General features: G+C 36.7%; 1 protein-coding gene across 1 annotated transcript; it reads right to left on the reverse strand.

The window, feature by feature from the left end:
- Positions 1–785: 785 nt before the first annotated feature.
- LOC113759966 (DNA gyrase subunit A, chloroplastic/mitochondrial-like) lies at positions 786–16,394 on the reverse strand. Its single transcript, XM_027302547.1, has 15 exons — positions 15,815–16,394; positions 10,865–10,934; positions 10,688–10,753; positions 10,092–10,193; positions 9,588–9,632; positions 9,400–9,498; positions 9,144–9,230; positions 6,586–6,656; positions 6,359–6,467; positions 6,184–6,246; positions 4,855–4,920; positions 4,637–4,725; positions 3,880–3,966; positions 2,823–2,927; positions 786–846 (listed from the first exon to the last, which is right to left on the reverse strand). The coding sequence occupies exons 1-15, from the start codon at positions 16,270–16,272 to the stop codon at positions 786–788; spliced, it is 1,578 nt and encodes a 525-aa protein (XP_027158348.1). The 5' UTR covers positions 16,273–16,394.
- Between the last annotated feature and the right edge of the window lie 3,200 nt (positions 16,395–19,594).

Here is a 19,594-nt window from a genome sequence, read left to right on the forward strand (position 1 = left end):
ATAGCAACTACTACCTTTTGACGCGAAAATCGACACTTTAGGTGAAGATTCCCGGTTACTCAGTAGTAATCACTAGCGGAGTACAGTCAACTCTCATTTACAACCATACAACACAATAACTAAAAATAAAAAATAACAGCAGCCAGCCTCAAATTTTCAAATATGGAGAACTATAATTAATAACTGGACCAATTCACATGAAAAATGCCAACTATCATTCTTTATGCCTAGAAAAGTTAACCAAAAATTAGAAAAGTCAAGCAATTACTGATATTCACCAGAGGGATGTTCCTGAACTCAACCACATCAACTTGATACCTTTTTATTAATAAACTTGGCAATAGCAGAGTTAGAGATAACAATCCAGCATCAAACTTGGTATTCATATGAAGACTGACCACTAAAAAGAAAGAAAAGAAAATAAACGAAAAATAGAACAAATAACAAAAATAAAGGAAAACATGTAAAAACTAAAAATTAGAAATACTAGCTGTACCACAGCTGTCCCCCCCACACCTATGTGACACATTGCCCTCAATGTGATAATGTAAAAGCAGAAGGAAGGAGAGGGGCGACGGCACTTCCCTGAAGTCATCAAAATAGGGGCGGTTCAGGTGGAAATTGTGGACCAACTCGCATCTGAAGCTGGTGCCAATCTTGGCTTCACCATGGACTCTAGATATCACTCTAAGCAACAAGAGACTACAATTGCCAACAAATAATGGAAGCCGAAAATTCAAAGCAATAACAATTTTAAAGCCAACCCAACGAATAAAAAGCACAATTCAACCACCCAGAGGACATACAAATACCCCAACACTTATAGCAATTGCAATCAATAAGCACCTATGGTCCAAACGTAGTCAAATTCAGAATCAAGACAGTCCAAAATGCAACAAGTGTTCCCAAGAGCTTAGTAAAGGAAACCAAAAGGATAAAATGCTCCTGAGCAAGACAATTAGAGGTAACCACTTCAATAAGCAAATTTAAGCGTAACAGGCACCTCTTAATTTAACCAACAGCCGCAGCAAATTACCCACAACTCGACACAAATTATACAATTTAGACACAAATGGACCCAAAACCGTAACAACTGTCTCCAACTAGACAGTTAATTACCCAATTCAACCTGCTAAAATTAGCAATTGACCACAGAAATTGGCAATTCCAGCAACCACAGTTCAGGATTCGAAAAACAATTTAAGCACTAAGGATCAAGAAACTGTAAGCAACAATGCAACCAGTACCACTGGTGTACACACAGGGAGGATTTAAATCAAACAGCAGCAACTCAATAAATATTAGAAAAATATCCCCACGTATGGCAGCAATTAAACCCAATTCCGTCCAAAATTTTACCCTAGAAATTGCCTAACTCACCCCCTGCTTTATCCAAACACTCAATCACAGGGTGGTCAGGAACGACTCAGTCATAAATGCCCAGTAGTCACAACTCGCTTTATTAGGCAATCCAGAACACACGATTAGCAGATGTTAAACAACTACCATCACCAGTACCACAGGTGAGTGTATAGGGAGAAATTAAAGCAAATAACCAACCTAGTGAACAACATGGATTCGAACACCCAGCAACGCCAAAAATGAGCGAAAATTAAAGCCAGAAGCAATGGGCAACTTACTCCAAAAGTAACCCCAAATATCGCAGCAGTTTAACTCAGCTCTACCCAAAATTAACCCAAGAAAATGTCTAAAATCACTGCCTGCTGTTTTCCAACAAGAAGCCCAAGCAAGGGTACAAAATTTCGCAATTTAGGGGTCAGAATAAGACAAATTGAGGCAGGAATTGCAATACCTCCACATGTCAAAAATTGACAGGTGGTAACGTGCTGGGGTGGACGGCCGCGAGAGGGTTGGAGCTGGTGCTGGGGTGGAAGCGAGCTGGAGGTAGGCGGCTGAGGATGGTGACGCGGCCGAGGCGCGGCGAGCTTGGAGGTGGCTTGTGAAGCTGCGGCGGACGGCGTGCTCGCTGGGCTGCGCGTGGCGATGGGCTGGCTGTGGCGTGCGGCTGAGGATGGTAGACAGTAGGGGGAAAGGTGAGGCCCGCGGCTGTCGCGCCTGGTGGTGCGCGCAAAACAGCGGAGAAAGGGTGGAATTGGTGGCGTGCGAGGTTGCAGCCGCTGGTGGAGATAGCGGGTTAGCGGCGGTCACGGGCTGTGGGAGAGAAATGAGTGGCGGCTGATGGAGCTTGGAGCTTGGAGCGTGGAGGCGGAGTGATGCGGTGTTGGTGTGAAGGTGGCGGACGGCGAGGCGCGGCGGAGCTCGGCGAGCTGTGGGTGGACGGCCGTGGGCAGGGGAAGAAGAAAAGAAAAGGAAGAAAAGGAAAGAAGAAAGAAAGAAAAAAGAAGAGAAAGGAAGAAAAAAGAAAAAAGAAAAAGAAAAGAGAAAAAGAAAAAAATAAAAGAAAATAAATTGGTTTTGGGGTTTTTTTCAATGTTTTTTCCAATTTTTTTTGGATTTAAATTTTCAAAATTTGAATTTTTGAAGAAAAAGAAAAAAATGTTTTTTTTTTTGAATTTTCTCAATGTGAAATTTTAAATTTTTTTTTTTTTTTTTTTTTACAAAGAAACCCAGTCTTAGGCGTGGGCACGCCTAACCGCTCCGTCGTCTTTTGACCATCCGGCGAAATTTCTCGCACCGTTAGCGGTGACCACCTAGCGTGGGCACGTCTAACTGCTATAGAGTCCGCAGATCCTGAACGAAAATTTCTTTCTCTTAGGCGTGACCACCTGACGTGGGCACGTCTAACTGCTATAGAGTCCGCAGATCCTGAACGAAAATTTTTTTCCCTCAGGCGTGACCACCTGGCGTGGGCACGTCTAACTGCCTTAGAGTCCCCAGATTCTCGCCTTCCAACCCTTTTCCCCAGACGTGACCACCTGGCGTGGGCACGCCTAAATGCCAATTCCCTGTCACCAAACATCAAACTATTAATTGCTACCAACACCTAACTAAAACTTCAAAAATGCATGAAAATTGAAACAAATAGTCTTGGGTTGCCTCCCAAGTAGCGCCTTTCTTTAATGTCTTTGGCTAGACATTTTCATGTGTATTCATGGAGGATAAAATCTTGTGGCTCGTTTCAGTGCTTCATCTTCTATGTAATCCTGATAGCCCTCGTAAATAGAGTAATTCTTGGGCACACGAGCTACGGGCTTCCATGGACTAGTAAATGGCACCAAACAAACAAGTGATGATCTTAAATCTTCACTCACTCCTCCATCAAGAGCACTTATTGGTTCGAGATATTTTGCCATCATGACTCTTAATTTATTCCTGGCATGAAATTCAAAATCGTCTGGTATAATAAAATCAATCTCACTAACAGGAATTAAAGAATAAGAGTCAGGAAAATATTGATCAAGGAATGGAGGAGATGTCACCGCATTTGGAGATAGTTCACTGGATTCATTCACTTGAACCATTTGATGTTGGGGTCTCAATTCTTGCTTTTCAACTTTCTTTTCAACTACATCTTTAGATTCTTCTTCTCGAGACTCTTGCAGTACAATGTCATTTGTCAGAATAATTGCACTCTCATCTTCCTCATGGTCGATAATAGTCGGTGAGGACAATTCTTCATAAACTGGAGAAATCAATTTGCTCGTTTTAAATGCCCATTCAAGCCTTGCTTCTTTCATCTCTTCACTCATCTTTTGTGTCTCCTGTTGAAGTTGATGTACCTCCTGTTGAATTTGATATGTGTTAGTAGCTATTAATTCAACCATTTCTTCAAGAGACATACCTGACTTGGATGACGGTTCTTGAGACTCTAGCTGTTGAAAATCTAGTGGCCCTGTTGTATAATTATAACTGGAGTTATCCACCACCCTGATCATACCCGTTTGGATAGGGTTATACCACGTTTGATAAATAGAGCCATAATAAGAATGAATCACCTGAAGCAATTCTTTCAATCCCATAACTTTAGGTTGGCCATTAAGAATACTGTGAGCCAAAAATCACGTGAAGAAAGAACAACAATTGATCAGATATTCTAATTGAATAGCACAAAAAAGAGGAACAACCGTAGTTCATTAGGTTAATTTAGTATGAAAGTGAGACATATTTTGATCCCCCACAAAATGAATCAATTGCAACACAACCAAAGCCTAATTTCTCTTTCATTTTTACCTGAAGGAGAAATCCAGCTCTTCATTACTATGCATTATAAAGCATTGGAAGTCTTGCTTTATTTGTCAAGAATAAAAACCACTGCACTTGTCATTTTGCACTATTTTCTCTATACAAGTACATGTGCGCACACACGAGCATGTTGAGAAAGAGATAGAAGTAGAAAAACAAACTCTGCAAAGAGATGGTTGTTGTTACTAGTAAAGAACTGATAACAAAATGGAACCAGCCTGTTACTAGTAACGACCCGATAACATGATGGAACCAGCCTGAATACTAGAACAGAAATCAAACTTACATTAATATTTCAATGTAGTCATGCTAATTTCTTGGCCTACCATATTCCTGTCTTTTAAAATAGATTAATCAACAAGACCTTGTCATAGTTAGCAGTCTACTGAGCAAGTCCATAATAAATTAGCTACTTACACATAAACTGGAAAAGCTTTCACAGAAAACAACTAACCATCTAGAAACTACTCACCCCACCATGTTACAGTTGAAACTGGACTGAAGAGCGGTCATTCGATAAAGATTGTTCAATACAATTGATGGTGCGGAACCCCTCTTAAGCTAGAGAAAAGAAATGAGTAGAATTTATTATTCTCAATTTTGCATAAGGTTCATAGTCATTAGACCAAACACAAAAAGTATAGCTCCATCAATCAAAGCTGAAGACATGAATGATAAACTTATTCATACCTCAATAACAATCCGCATTCCAGATCGATCACTCTCATCACGGATGTCACTAATACCTTCTAATTTCTGAAACAAGAAAACATGAAAATATTGCAGAAAAGAGGATAAAGCTTGAGTCAGTCCCCAATTCCAACAGACAAATAAATCAAGAGTACCATAGACCCAGTCATCTGCTCTTAGCTCAAGTTGGGAACCATTTTTATGCTTCTTGAATGTAAGGATGACATCTAACATAAACAATTACAAAAAATAAGAATAGAGTAATAGATTCCCAAAAGTTAAACCAAGGCTTTACAAGGAACCGCTTGAAGTATGGATAAGCAATCATGCTATATAAAGACATTGTCACTCAAAAAATTCCTGGGAAGAAAAAATTTAATTTCTCAAGACATCCTTCACAATTATTCTTCTAGTGTCTCTAATAAAAGTTTACATCATATCCACCAAATTCAAAATTCTGGAAACCTAGTCAAACATTCAGTTTACAAAATTGTAGCCAAATCATACAAGTGACTACATGTCCTCACATTTAAACTACCAAAACCGAACCAACTGCATGTGTGTTCCAAAATGTAAGACCAAAACTATTTTGAGCCAGCCAATTGAAGCATTGAGTTCCACAAGATACAAGAAACAGCTTTCCTCAGTTGTAGAATTTGAGCTAAGAAAGAGCTAAAATACGCAACGATTGCAAGTCCTTAATATCCATATAGTAGAGGCAGTCCCTGTATTTATTTGATGCTTTACCAGTCAAACATATAACATGATGCATTTATCTAGTAATGGGGAGAGGACTAGCAAGAGAGACCGAAAGGTGCTACATCTCAGATTGGAGTAAGAAAGGAACCCCAGGTGATCACAAATCATCACACTGCTCTCACAAAATTACAAGTAAATCAGACTGCCAAGTTTTCTCATTTGCCAACGAGACCATTGCACATACAAAATATTCCCTGGACATTGTTCAGTGACAGTATGCATGAAATTATCTAAACCTTGTAGACCAGATGAAGAAAGTAAAGGTATTTCCAGATTCAAACCTAAAATAATATGTCCATATCTAAGAGTGGAAAAGATTGGGAGAAGGAATAACCAAGATGAAATGGAAAATATATAATATTCTGCCAGACCATTGACCTTGATCCACATTATGGAACCATCAGAAAATAATAAAAGAAAGAAGAAAAGGGACAAAAAAATGGAATATAAGCATCAAAATACATTTACTCCAGTGAAGGGAACAGCACAATTAAGGGAAGAAAGACCATTTCCAAGAAATGCGGATTTTAAAGATAAACAGATTGCTTTTGAGGAAAACAAAGAAGATACCCTATTTTCTACAAGCTGGGCAATGTTCTCAATCAAAGAAGCTTTGTTGGTCTGATATGGGATCTGTTTCATTAATCAAACAAGGAAAGAAAGAAAAGTAACAAACAATAAGCATACCGTTATTATAATTCAAAAAGTGCATAAATATTATTAAGGATAATAAGAAAAAAAAAACCTCTTTTATAATAATTGCTGTTCTCTTGGTTTTGGAATCAAGAGTTTCAACATCAGTCTTTCCTCTTACAATTACACGTCCTCTCCCAGTTCGGTATGCTGCTAAAATCCTTGAAAACATACATTCATTTCAGAATTTTCAATAAGTTCATGTTTACATAGTACACACAGATGAGCTGGAACCAAAATGCACAATGTGAGTGATTAAACAAGATGAGAAGACCCTACCCAATGTTACCCATTATTGTTCCTCCTGTTGGAAAGTCTGGTCCAGGCATGTACTCGAGCAGTTCTTGTAGCTGTTACAGAGAGGAGGGACAACCATAATGAGATCAATAGCAATTAACTTTGAGGCCAACAACTTTAAGAGACTACAAGCTTGAACTTAACAATATAATCAGCAAGTATATGGTCAAAATCCTATAACTCAAGTCTTACTAACCAATCATGTTTAAGCATCCAAAATCAATTCCTTTACCAGAATATTTTTCTATTCACATAAAGTAAATTCTACTCTTCATACTCAAATCCTGTTTCGTCCATGTAAAAAAATATTCTCCCACATATCTAAAATGGTCGTGTTTAAGATTACTTTAGGATGCAGGCACCATTGTCCCAGCTTTGTAGACATAAGAACAAACTTCATTTAAGTACAGATGGTGTTCAGTTAAAGTTCATTCCCTTTCCAGTTTCCTACAAATATTGGGTGCAATGTAAGACATCTACGTATGTTTCATGACCTCATTTAAGTACTGTAAAGGTTCAGTTAAAGTTCATTCACTATGTTTCCTGAAACAAATGTTAGGATATAGTTAAAAGCCTGCTTTAACTTTTTATGCATCGGCTAAATCCTACCTTTTTAGCCAAAAGGTCTATTCCAGATTTGTGCCTTGGAATATTCTCAATTGCTTTTGACATCCAACTTCGAATAAATTCTAGCTGAAAGAGCTGATTCTTCAAGGTAGTCTTTGGGAAGCTTTATCTAAAATAGCCTTTGGCTATTCAAAACTTCTAAAACATAGAACGATTTCAGCTCTGTATGGATTTAAGTAATTGGGAAAAAACTAGTTTTCCAAATACAAGTCTACAGTAACCCCAAAAACATTCCAAATACACCTAAAAAACACCAAAAATAACTATAAAAAAAATCAGCACGCCCTCCACCACCCTCCCACACCCACCCCCTTCCCCCCCTCCCCTTTCCCCTCTTTCCTCCTTCCCGTTCCCTCTTCCCCCCCTTCTCTCCGCCCTCCTCTTCCCCACTCCCACCCTCACCCCAGATATGGTCAAACATTTCTGGAGTGGGGTGGGGAAAGGAGGGTGGAGGAAGGGCGGGAAAAACGAGGGAGAAGAAAAGGGGGAAAGAAGAAGAGGAGGGGAAAACCGGGGAAGGAGGGTGGCTGGTAGGGGGGCGCGATGGGCTGGCGGGAGGTTGAGATAGGGAAGGGAAGAAGAATAAACTATAAAATTTTAAAAACAGCCCAAAAATTTCAAAATTCTAAGGACATCCCAAAATATACAATACATAAGTTTTCTACGAATACGTCTACAATAAAGTTTTTAAAAATACCCTGACAATACCTAGGAATCCAGTTGGATTAGTTGTTTTTTAAGGTTTTTTTGAAATATTTTACTGTAGCAGTGTATACGAAAAATTTTTACTGTAGATGTTGTTTGTGGTGTTTTTGGAGGAATTTTTGAAATCCATTTTGGGGTACCTTTTAAATTAAAAAATATTTTAGAGTGCTTTTTAAAAATTAACACTACCACCTACAACCATCACCACCCCCACCTACAACAGCCACCACCATCTCCCTCTTCCCCCTCCTCCCTTTTCCTTCTCCCTCTCCTTCCTCCTACTCTTTTCCCCGTCCCTCCCCTTCCCCCCCACCCCATGCCCTTCCTTCCCCCTCCCCTCCCCTCTTCCCGACCCCATCACGATTTAGTCCAGGCCAGATCGGGGGGCGGGGGGTGGCGGGGAAGAGGATGGGAGGAGGAAGAGGGAAAGGGAAGAGGGGAGGAGGAAGAGGGAAGAGGAGGAGAAAGGAAGAAGGAGGTGGTGGTGAATTTTTGGTGATAGATGGAAGATGTTGTAGAAAAGTACTATTTTAAAATTTTTGAGTACAACAGGTAATCTAAAAATTTTGAGTACAACAATAAAAAATTTTAAAAAGTACTCTAAAAGGTAATCTAAAAATTAGTACTATTTTAAAAATTTTGAGTACAACAGGTAATCTAAAAATTTTGTGTACAACAATAAAAAATTTTAAAAAGTACTCTAAAAGGTAATCTAAAAATTAGTTTAAATTTTTTAAAAATTTTAAAAATATCTCAAAATATATTCTAGAAATTCTTCTACTCATAAATATTCCAAAATATTTTCTAAAAATATCCCAAAATATAATCTAAAAACTCTGCTACAGCAAAATTTTTCAAAAACAACTAATCCAAACGGAGCCTATATTTTTTAAATTTTTTTTGTATATTTGTGAGTTGTTTATGGGATGAGGTGTTTTGGAGTTGTTTTTATTTGTATATTACTGTAGCATTGTATTTGACAAACTAGCTTTTGAAAAACAGGCGAATCCAAACGAAGTTCATTCAATTTTTTAAACCTTCTTACATAATCACTTTTCTTCTTTTTGCAACAGCAAACCAATTCTAATCCTGAGGCTTTCTTCACTATCCTATTGACAAGATCAATATGTGGTCAAATGGAAATATAATAAAGGAACAAAGAAGTTTTCTACAGCAAAGGACAAACAGGCTGCATAAGCTAGACATACCGTGGCTTCTGGATTATGAATCAGCACAGACAGTGCATCTACCAACTCTGCAAGATTATGTGGAGGTATGTTTGTTGCCATTCCAACCTGACAACATATTACTCATGGAATCATACCCAAACAAACTATAATAAGAGAACATGATCCGCATAGGTAAAATGCCTCTTTCACACAACAGAGCACTAGGCTAAAATAGATTAAAAATTGTGAAAATGAACATCAAAAAACTCAACATCCGTTAGCCAAAAATAATCACCGCTATTCCAGAGGCACCATTCAACAATAAGTTAGGAATCCGGGCAGGAAGTAATGATGGTTCCTTTTGCGAATTATCAAAATTTGGAACAAAATCCACCTGCAGAGATGATAAATAGAAAAGAACTTGGATCACAACACAATATAGAAAGCCTATAAGATTGGACATTCAAGGATAAAAATACTGACGGTATCTTGATCTAGATCAGCCAGTAACATTGCCTCCGCAAGTGCCTGAAAGTACAAACTCATGATGATAAATGCAATTTTAATTTCAGTATTACTTTAATAAAACCAAAAAACAATCAAGGCATTTATGTGAGTGCAAAACTCAATGATCATAGATACTTTTAGAATCAGCATTAAGAATTTTCAGGATGGAAAACATAGCAGATATTTCTAGCTTCTTACATAGGAGGTGTATATATCAGCCAAAGAAGAAGAATTGAGAAATAAAAGGATTTTAAAAAAAGACTTCCATTTCCCTGCCGTTAATAACTAAAAAAGAGGAAAGAAAACAAAAGAAAAAGTAATTACAACACATTCCTTGAACTCTCAGATCCTGAAATTGATACTTTTAAGACAAATGCAGAGAAACTCTCATAATTCTTTTCCTAGCAAGTTCAAACAAACTTTTCAGAGCATGCTAAGATACAGGACTAACAGCGTACAAGAAATCAAACATAAACCTACTTCCAGCCGGCACTCAGTATAACGCATTGCAGCAGGAGGATCAGCATCAATAGAACCAAAATTACCATGTCCACGAATGAGTGGGCTTCGCAAGGAAAAATCCTGGAGACACATAAACAACAATATAAGGCGAATTGACAGAGCAAATCCCTCTACAATCTGCAACCTGGAGCTAGATAACTCCGATTTTCAGAAATGTGAAGCACCGACTTCCATTACATAGGCAAGCAGGATAGCAAACACACGAGTGCAAAATTAAAAATCCTATAATTCACTTTCCAAAGAAAATAAAAGCAAGAGGATGATAAAAAGGACGGAAACAAATCTATGTTCAATAAATCTACAACAATGTTTTGTTGCATACCTTTGTCACGGGTCAAGAAGAAAACGCATCTAAACCCAGAACACAATTTTGAATGAACTAAATGTGAGGTCATATTTAGATGATTGCTAAACCATGTGGACAAATAATGGAGATAACAGTTCCATTAGCCCATGATAGAATGTATATAGAAAAATGAAAGCAGGCTTACACCTCAATCAACCACATAACCAAGCAATTGAAGAAGTGCCATAATTTTGGAATACAATATTACCTGTGCCATTCGAACCAAGGAGTCATACACAGCAGTGTCTCCATGCGGGTGAAACTTACCAAGGACCTGTAGTTGAAACCAGGATGATCAATACCAAAGAGTCATTTGTTCTCTCAGTCTAAAGAAATAATCTATTCAACACTCCCATATAGCCTAAGAAAGTAAGCAGTGTACAACCTCTCCAACAACTCTTGCACATTTCTTGTAAGGTTTCCTTGATGAAAGACCCAATTCATGCATTGCAAATCTACAGTCAAATAACAAAGAAAGAAAGAAAGTCAGATGTCACCTCAGTAACTTACAATTGTTGGGTCAAAACTTATGCAGAAATAATACATTCAACAACAGCAAAATGCAGAAATTCTCAAGTATAGCATCTACACAGAATAATTTGTCTCGAATCAATTACATAACAAAATAGAAGCAGGAAAATGGTAACATCATGGAAACCATAACATGCAGTTAGTTATGATTAAAAAATGAAAAAACTTGTGTTATCGATGGCTGAAAAAAACCAATCAGAGTTCAAAGGAGTCATATGCATCATCATGAAATCTGCCAGATATGCATAATTAGCGATCCCTTGGGATATCTGTTATGATACCATTGACCACATATATGAAATGTAATATATGCAAATAATTCACTCCATAAGAATGTTATCATATATTTCCTCTAAGAACTGGCAACAAGTAATAAATAAGTTTGCATATACTGGCTGAAACCACTTAAAATTTAAAGGCACCAATACCTCCATTCATCATCACAAAATCAAGAGAATGTACATAATAACCCATTGATCTTCATGAAGCTACTAACAGCAACACGTTCAGCTAATTGTGTATATGCAGTTTGCAATTATCAGTAAAGAAAGATGTTCTGTTTTGTTTTTCCTGCTAACAATACGCAAGAGGATGGATAGTTATTTAACTTTGTACCAGGTAAGCGCTCTGACTCCATAACAAATCAAGTCTCCTCTCAAAAATGAACTTTTTAGAAGTTCATCTTCCTTAGGAAGCTCGTATCAGCTTTCACCAAAATTAATTACCTGCCTTGGGTCACTTTTCATGCTAGTTAAACGCCCCTAAACCAATGATAGCAGTTCCAAACATCAAAAGAAAAGCAAATGATCCAAACAGTATCCGTTTCATGCAATACCTATGAATAGCATCAAGCAAATCAGCAAAACATAAGCAATAAGAGGAAGACTTTGACAAACATTTAAGTAGAGTTAGTTTAAGTCTATGCCCCTAAACTTTTACTCACCTACAAATTGCGCCATGAGTGTTCAACTGCATTGCTTAACTAAGTTAACCTACTTATCCATCTTAAGTTAATCGAATCATCAGAAGAGCACCGGATCAATGTCTAACTTGAACAGTAATATAACTGTTCTTAGATTCACATTGACAATATTTGGGATGACTTTCTGCCAAAGACACTGTTGATTTCCTAGAGTTAAGATCCATCCAACCAACATCAGATCCTTTAGAAACTTCTTAACTTGATAATTGATTTCTTCCTCAAACTGCATTATGATGATTGGGCTAATGTAACACAAATTAATAGGTCAGGGTAGTCAAGCTAAGCAATTGAAAAAGTTTAGGGTGGTACAGCAATTACCTTGCGAAGTATGACAAACAACACATTTACCTATATCTCAACCAAGTCAGAGGTACGAGTCAAAAGTCAAAATCATTAACAAAATATACGTATATCTACAGCCTTATTTAGATGAAACTATGTATTGGTTGCTGCCATTAGTCGAAGAGAGAAAATTAATTATGCAACATAAATACTTGAATAGTTATACTGTATAAGCCTATCTGGATACAGATTATACCCATGGATGTAAGTTTGTCAAATGACGTGAAAATGTGTTTGCAAGCTGTAATTAGGGATGCATTGCAGGCAATAGACTGCAAGAGTAGGTAGAATTAGTAGAATAGAGCCAGGGAAAATATTGAAATTAGGGAATTGGGTTGAGTCAAACACAGTTCCAAGTGCTTATTGATACTCTCTTGGCTTGATTCCATCAAGTGTTCAGGACCTACATAACAAGTCATGACAGTTGATACTCCAACCAGCCACGACAGTTGCATCCCTAACCTTGTCTTCCTTGTGATATGCAACTATATGTTTCCAGATAGGGCTGACAGTAGTCAAGCTTGCGCTAGACACTAAGTACCACAGCCCATGTTCTCATGAAAACCTGCACAGTAACCTGAACTTAACACCATTAGGCAAAATGCAACATCCCATAACAACAAAGCTCAATTGGACCATTGAGCCCCTTCAAAAAATAATGTGGTTATAGTTCTGATGTTATACTAGGTATACATGTTATCAGAACAAATTTTTTATTTCATTATTTCCAAAACTAATCACTGTAAAATTTTATGTGCTAAAATTAGGCACCAAGTACTCAAGCTAGATTTCTGCGCTTGAACTACTTTAGCCGCAACTTAAGTATAATCAAGTACACAGAGCTTGTCGAGTTGAGGACCATGCCACATATTGGTTGCAGTTGTAATTCATTTTTAAGTCATGGTGGAGCATGCTTTATTTCTAGTATGCATATATAGTGAGATGAGGAATTAACTATTACCAGTCAGAAAGATTTGAACTTCTCCAATGGGAAATGAATGTCCATCCCTCAAAATAGAACAATAAGGGAAAAAATGTATAGATTATGACTCTTCCGTTACTGCAAAGAGCAATTTTAGAAGAACTAATGGCTACGTATTTCCTTTTTTGCCAATTTTTGAGGGCATTCTGAAGTTCAATGGCTAGCATCTATATCCTTGTGATCATCTCAGCAAGAGTTACATCTTCATTTGCAATAATAAAAAAAAATCAAGTCAACATCCTCTTTAGAACACCCAGTTTCAGACTTTTTGATCCATAACATCATCATTGAGAAGAATTGCTACCAGAATCTAAACTATGTCTGACACAAAGCTCTACACCTTACGACAAATAGATATCACTATTCTAACTTGCAATCATAGAACATACTTCTAAATAATAAAATTATCTTGCTTCTCATTGGTAGGCAAACCTAAAAATCACAATTATGTCTGAACGGGTATACTGATCATGAGATAATTCAATCAGAATACTAGACTGGATGCTCGTAATCAAACTGAAGTTACCTCCTTTAAGAAAATCAATACCTTACAAACCTATTACGCGCATTCTACATCTTCTCAAAATCTATTGAACTTGTAGAAAACCCTGAAGGGTTGTCCAAAAAGATTCAAGGGACAGAACTTACTGTAGACTTTAAAGCAATTTCCAATGCATCTAAACAGTGTACCTACTAAAAGGATTATTCTGTTTTCTCAATTACAGATCTAAACCAGAAAAAATTTCAACTGTAGTTCTGAAACATTTATTGGATTTTCAGGGATGAGAAGAAGCCTTGTTGCGACTTCATAGTGCTACACAAGTTTCACCAAGTCTTCTTTTAAAACGTGGATCTCAAGATGGTAATAATTTGAATTTCATTTTTACTCGACTAGATTGTAGCTTGAAAAGTAATTAGGGCAGAAGAGAAAAAAACAGGAACTGCAATCTACACTAAGTTTAGACCACTATCAATACTTTCAAAGCTTATTACAACTAAAAGTGAACTGAATAAAAAAATGATCGAGATTACCACAAGAACCTCAACCATAGATAGAGACAAAAGATGGTATAGAAACTTCCTCTTGAACTTTGAAATAGTTATGACAAAAGATCAGCCACGAAGTCTACACAATTAGCTTTCCTTGTTTATCTCTATTGGTGTATTATTCTTTCTGTATTCTCACAATCGTGAGTTTCATTTTTCTTCTGTTATAGAGTAATTTTCAGATTTAAAGCTAGGTCTTATCTTGGGTTATGCCACACTGTATAATTGTTTTCATGCATCATGAATAGTTGCATCAAATTAAATTTTTCTGCAGTTGGACAAAACTAGCTAACAGATCCATTTGGAATTTATGTCTTCCCATAAAGCATGCAATACTTTCACATTCTGTTTTTTAGTGTTTTGGTCCAAATTAGTAGTATTTTAGTGAGCAAACATATCCAATTTCCAACATTTCACCTTCATTTTGATTTCTCTGAAGCAACTAGAACCCTCAGCAGCATTCCTAATGAACATTACAAAGACACTGCAATCATTCCCTTTTTCCATCATTTAATTTAAATACCAGAACATTTGGAATTAATGATCTACACCTAATCAGTTACTATATTTCTTTATAGTTTGACAAAACTGCTGAAAAAAATCAAGTTCATCATGTCTAGTAACTTGCATCTGCACTACAGAAATGTGCCATGGACTTATTATTCAAGGCTATGAGAATGAAACAGAGAAAATGACTGAAACAGAAGTATAATTTGCAAAGCACTGGGACAAGTACAATGAAACAAAACTTCTCATCCCAGTGTACTAAGAACTACATACTTTGTTTCCAACACCAGGTGAAGCTCTACAGAAACAGAATTGTATGGCACATATAACCCTTTGCCACAAGTAAACCAACAAAAGGAAAAAATCAAATAAAAATAAATAAAGCAAGTTACAGACAATGGGAAACTTTTGTCCAATGATCAACTTTACAAAGACATCAAACCATTTTCCATAGGAAAAAAAATTATTACCCTTCAGAAAATAGGACCCATGCGTTCCTCACATCCGGTTACATATTAAATGCTGCGGGCCCCATCCTAAGGCACTAGAACTTATCACATCCTCATTAATACAACTAATTATGTTCACATTAATGGAATTAATTATCAATCAGAATAAAGTTCATCAAATTAGTTGAAGCAACTCCATAGCCCTATTTGTAAGTAACGCACTTTTAACCTAAAGAATGGTAAAATGTACAAGTCATAAAGCACAAAGTCCAACACTCAGCAACTTGATTTTTAAATGAATCCCCTAATTTGTTATGTTTAGGTATTCCGAAACTCATTAGCTCCAAAAATACTTGAATAATTTCCATACAGAATAGTACAATGTACAACTTATACAGCATCATGTACAACATCACCAGCTGTTAATCCCCAAAAAAAATGCATAATAAATTCCTGAACCAAAAGAAAACAGAAATAACTTAACAATTAACTCACAATATCCTACGGTGGACCGGTTTCAACCCGTCTCGAACATCAGGCAAGGCGCGGCCGAGCAGCACAGACATGGCATAAGCCATATAAGCTTCAGTGGCTTCCTTATGAAGCTCCGAAACTATAATCCTCCCCTCGCCTCCTCCACTACCACCGCCAATTTTATCCCTAGCAGCCGAAACAACACTACCATTATCTCCTCCTCCATCATCCAAAACTGCGTCCTCGGCTTCTCTCCGCTTGGCTTTCACAACCGGTAACTTCTCTATCGGCACCGAGGAGGACAAGAACCGGAGCTCCGAAACCCTAACTTTCCGGAGCCCAGAGAACTGCGCAGTGACGGGGCGCAGGTGCTGTGAGTAGCAGCGGAGTAAGCGAAGTCCCGTTGTCGTGATGTTGAAGGCCATTGGTTGATTAAATAAGGGGCTTTTGGGCGGGGAAATGCAGTAATTTAGGTTCATGCCATGGAAGGTGACAAGGAACCCTCTGTTCGCAGAAGTGTGTGTTGTGCGTGAGAGAGAAAGTGAGAGTGAGAAAAGGAGCAAGAAAGTATGAGTTTAATTTCAACGTAGACACGGTTCTCGCGCGCCAAGTTCTCCTGTCTTTTTTTTTCCCCCCCCTTTTTCTCTGTTTTTTTTTTAACTCTCTGTTTTTTTAATCCCTTTCGGCTAAAATTAGTGAAATGGAGATAATAATACTTTAGGCACCGTTTGTTTTGACAAATATTTTAGGCTATGGCTGTAAACGTACTGAACTCTTTAAGTCTTAACGAACAGTTCGGTCTTGATTTATCAAAAACTCGATTTGAGTTCCATTTTTAACGAACTCAAGTTCAAATTTCAATAGGAATTAGGATTCGTTTATAATATGGGGAAAAAAAGGCCCCCGTAATAAATCTAATATACAGAAAAGTCATTCGCGATTTCAAAACGTACAATACAATATCTCATATTTTGAATTAAATTGTAAAGATGATGAAATCCGTTAAACTTAACAGAAATAGATGAAATAACAAAAATGCCCTGATATAATTAAGTAAAAAACAATTCAACAAAATCATTTGTTTTATTCTCTAGAAAGAGAGAATTGAAGGCTAAAGGGTAGAACAGGTATATTTGTTAAAAATTAGGTATAAAATTTTTTTTTTAAGCTCCATTAAATTTAACGAATTCCTTCACCTTTACGATTTAATTCAAAACATGAGATGTTATATTGTATATTTTGAAACCACGGGAGCTATTCTGTATATTAGATTCATCACGGGTTTTTTTTGTTTTTAACCCTTATAATATCGAATCAAGTTCGTATTTGCAGATATTTGATTCATTAAAACTCTATTCAATTAGAATAAATTTTAATATTTTTATTTAAAATATATGTTAATATTTTTATATAAAAATTTATATGTATTATTTTATTATATAGATATTATATACTCCATGTATTAGTGATAATTTAGTATTAAAATTGAAGAATTAAATAAATTTTTAAACTCTCGAATCAAGTTCGAACTTAGACTTTGAGTTTGTACAGGATTCAAGTTCAAAATCGAGTTCGAATCCAAAACTTTGAATTGATCTTGAACTATGGAAAGTTCTATTTGATTCGATCCATTTACAACTTTACTTTAGGCACGGTTTGTTTTGAGGGGTAATTACAAAAACTCCCACTAAGGCATAACTATTTTTGCACTTTCTCCCCAAATGTTAATTTTTTCTCGCTTTTATCCCTTAAACTGTTAATTAACTCTAGGGTTGTGTAATGGGTAATGTCAAAGACATTTATACCGTAAATAGTTAAGTGCAGCAATTCCCCTAACTTATTTTACACTTTATCCTAACATCATATTTTCCTAATTTGTCTGTTTGTCACTAAAATCATTAGTCAACTCCTATATTTTATAACACCCAGAACAAATAATGTCTAAAAAATATCACTATTATATTAATGAAAAATTAATATATTTATAGACATATTCCTAATTAAATTTCATAATTATACTTTTTTTATTGAAAGAAATATCTTGCTAATTTCACGTAATAATAAAAAAATAACAAAAATTGTTATTGAAAAGTTAATATGCGAAATTATTATTAAAAATCTAAAAATGCTCAAATATTGTTAGTTTCTCTTTATGAACATACATATGGTTGTGCTTTTCTTTTAATAACTAGATATTTTCTTTATATTAGAGTAAACATTTTTTTTGTTGGTAATACTTAAAAAAGAGAGAAGCATGGTTGATTTGGACTTCAAAGTTTCTAGGGCCATTTTTTTTAATATAGAATGATTAGATGCTATTAAAAATTGTGTGGATTGCTAATTTTTTTTAAAAAAAATTTGTTGCGTCATAAGTACGTTTCTCAATCATTTTTTTTTATTTTTTTCAATCACCTTTTTATTTCACAAATATCAAATCACAAAAAGTATTACACTGTTATTTTAAAAAAATTTCCAAATAATCTTCAATCCAAACAAACCCAATCTATAGACCTTTAATAATATTTTTATAGTTTATTTTTCACTAATAATTTTTGTTTTTCCCTATTATCATTTAACAAGAGTTAAATATTTTATTGAAAGAAAGTTGGATTGAATGATAATTTAGAAGGGATTGTGTGTAGAAAATCTTAGGTAGGAGATCTTGGATTCAAGACCTCCTACTTACAAAAGAAAAAAAAAAAAGAGGCCAGATATTTTCCTATATCTAAAAACTTGTAATTGTGGAGGCAAAATTTAACAAGATCTATATCCAAAAATATATAATAATTTTCATTATTATGTCATGGATACTAATATTTTAAAATATTATCCATCTTGAGTGATTTTAGAGACAAACAGAAAATTTAAGAGAAAATTTGTTTGGTACCGATCTTTGCCAATCACAAATTCGTTTTTCATGCTTCGGTTACTATTGGGTAGGTTACCTCTCCTGGAGCAGTTGCGTCGTTTGCGTGTTCACGGTCCTTCCAGATGTTATTGTTGCTCTATCCCCCAGGAGGAATCTTTGAACCACCTTTTCTGCACAGGAGACATGGCTCGGCAGGTGTGGTGGGCTTTTGAAATTCAGGGGGCGATGTCTTCTCGTATTAGTACGGTCCACCACATGGCATTTTCGTGGTGGCTTCGCCCGACCGCGCAACGGTATTTGGCCTTTGTTTATCGAATCCTTCCTTCTATCATCTGTTGGGAACTATGGCGAGCAAGAACTAGGCTGGTAATGGAAGGAGGTAAGACAGATGGGGGAGTCGTGATAGGCCAAATCTTGGTCCGGTTAAGGGAGTTACTGCAGGTACAGTTTTCAATGATGTCATTGCCGGTGGGCCCCTGGGAGACTTTACACGGGGCCTTAGCAGCCTGGCAGAGAAAGGTGACCATTTTGCCAGTCAAATGGGTGGCCCCGTGTGGAGGATATAAGCTTAATACAGACGGATGCTCTATTGGGAATCCAGGGCTGAGTGGAGGAGGGGGCGTGGTGCGGGATTCTCAGGGAGGGTTCCACCTTGGGTTCTCATGTTTCTTTGGTGTCGCTACGAGTCTCCATGTTGAGCTGAAGGCGTTGGTGCATGGGGTGGGATAGTGTATTGCTCGAGGGTATTTGGGTCTACATCTGGAAGTGGACTTGCTCTCCCTGGTTCGGATCATATCAGGAGCTCAGGCATGTCCTTGGCATCTGCAGATGGAGTTGGACAATTTGCTACGTCATCGGAGTCTATTTCGCTCCATTACCCATTGTTACAGAGAGGCGAACAAACCCGCGGATAGACTGGCTAAAATGGGAGC

This window comes from Coffea eugenioides, chromosome 2 (assembly GCF_003713205.1).
Source record: "Coffea eugenioides isolate CCC68of chromosome 2, Ceug_1.0, whole genome shotgun sequence".
Taxonomy (NCBI): domain Eukaryota; kingdom Viridiplantae; phylum Streptophyta; class Magnoliopsida; order Gentianales; family Rubiaceae; genus Coffea; species Coffea eugenioides.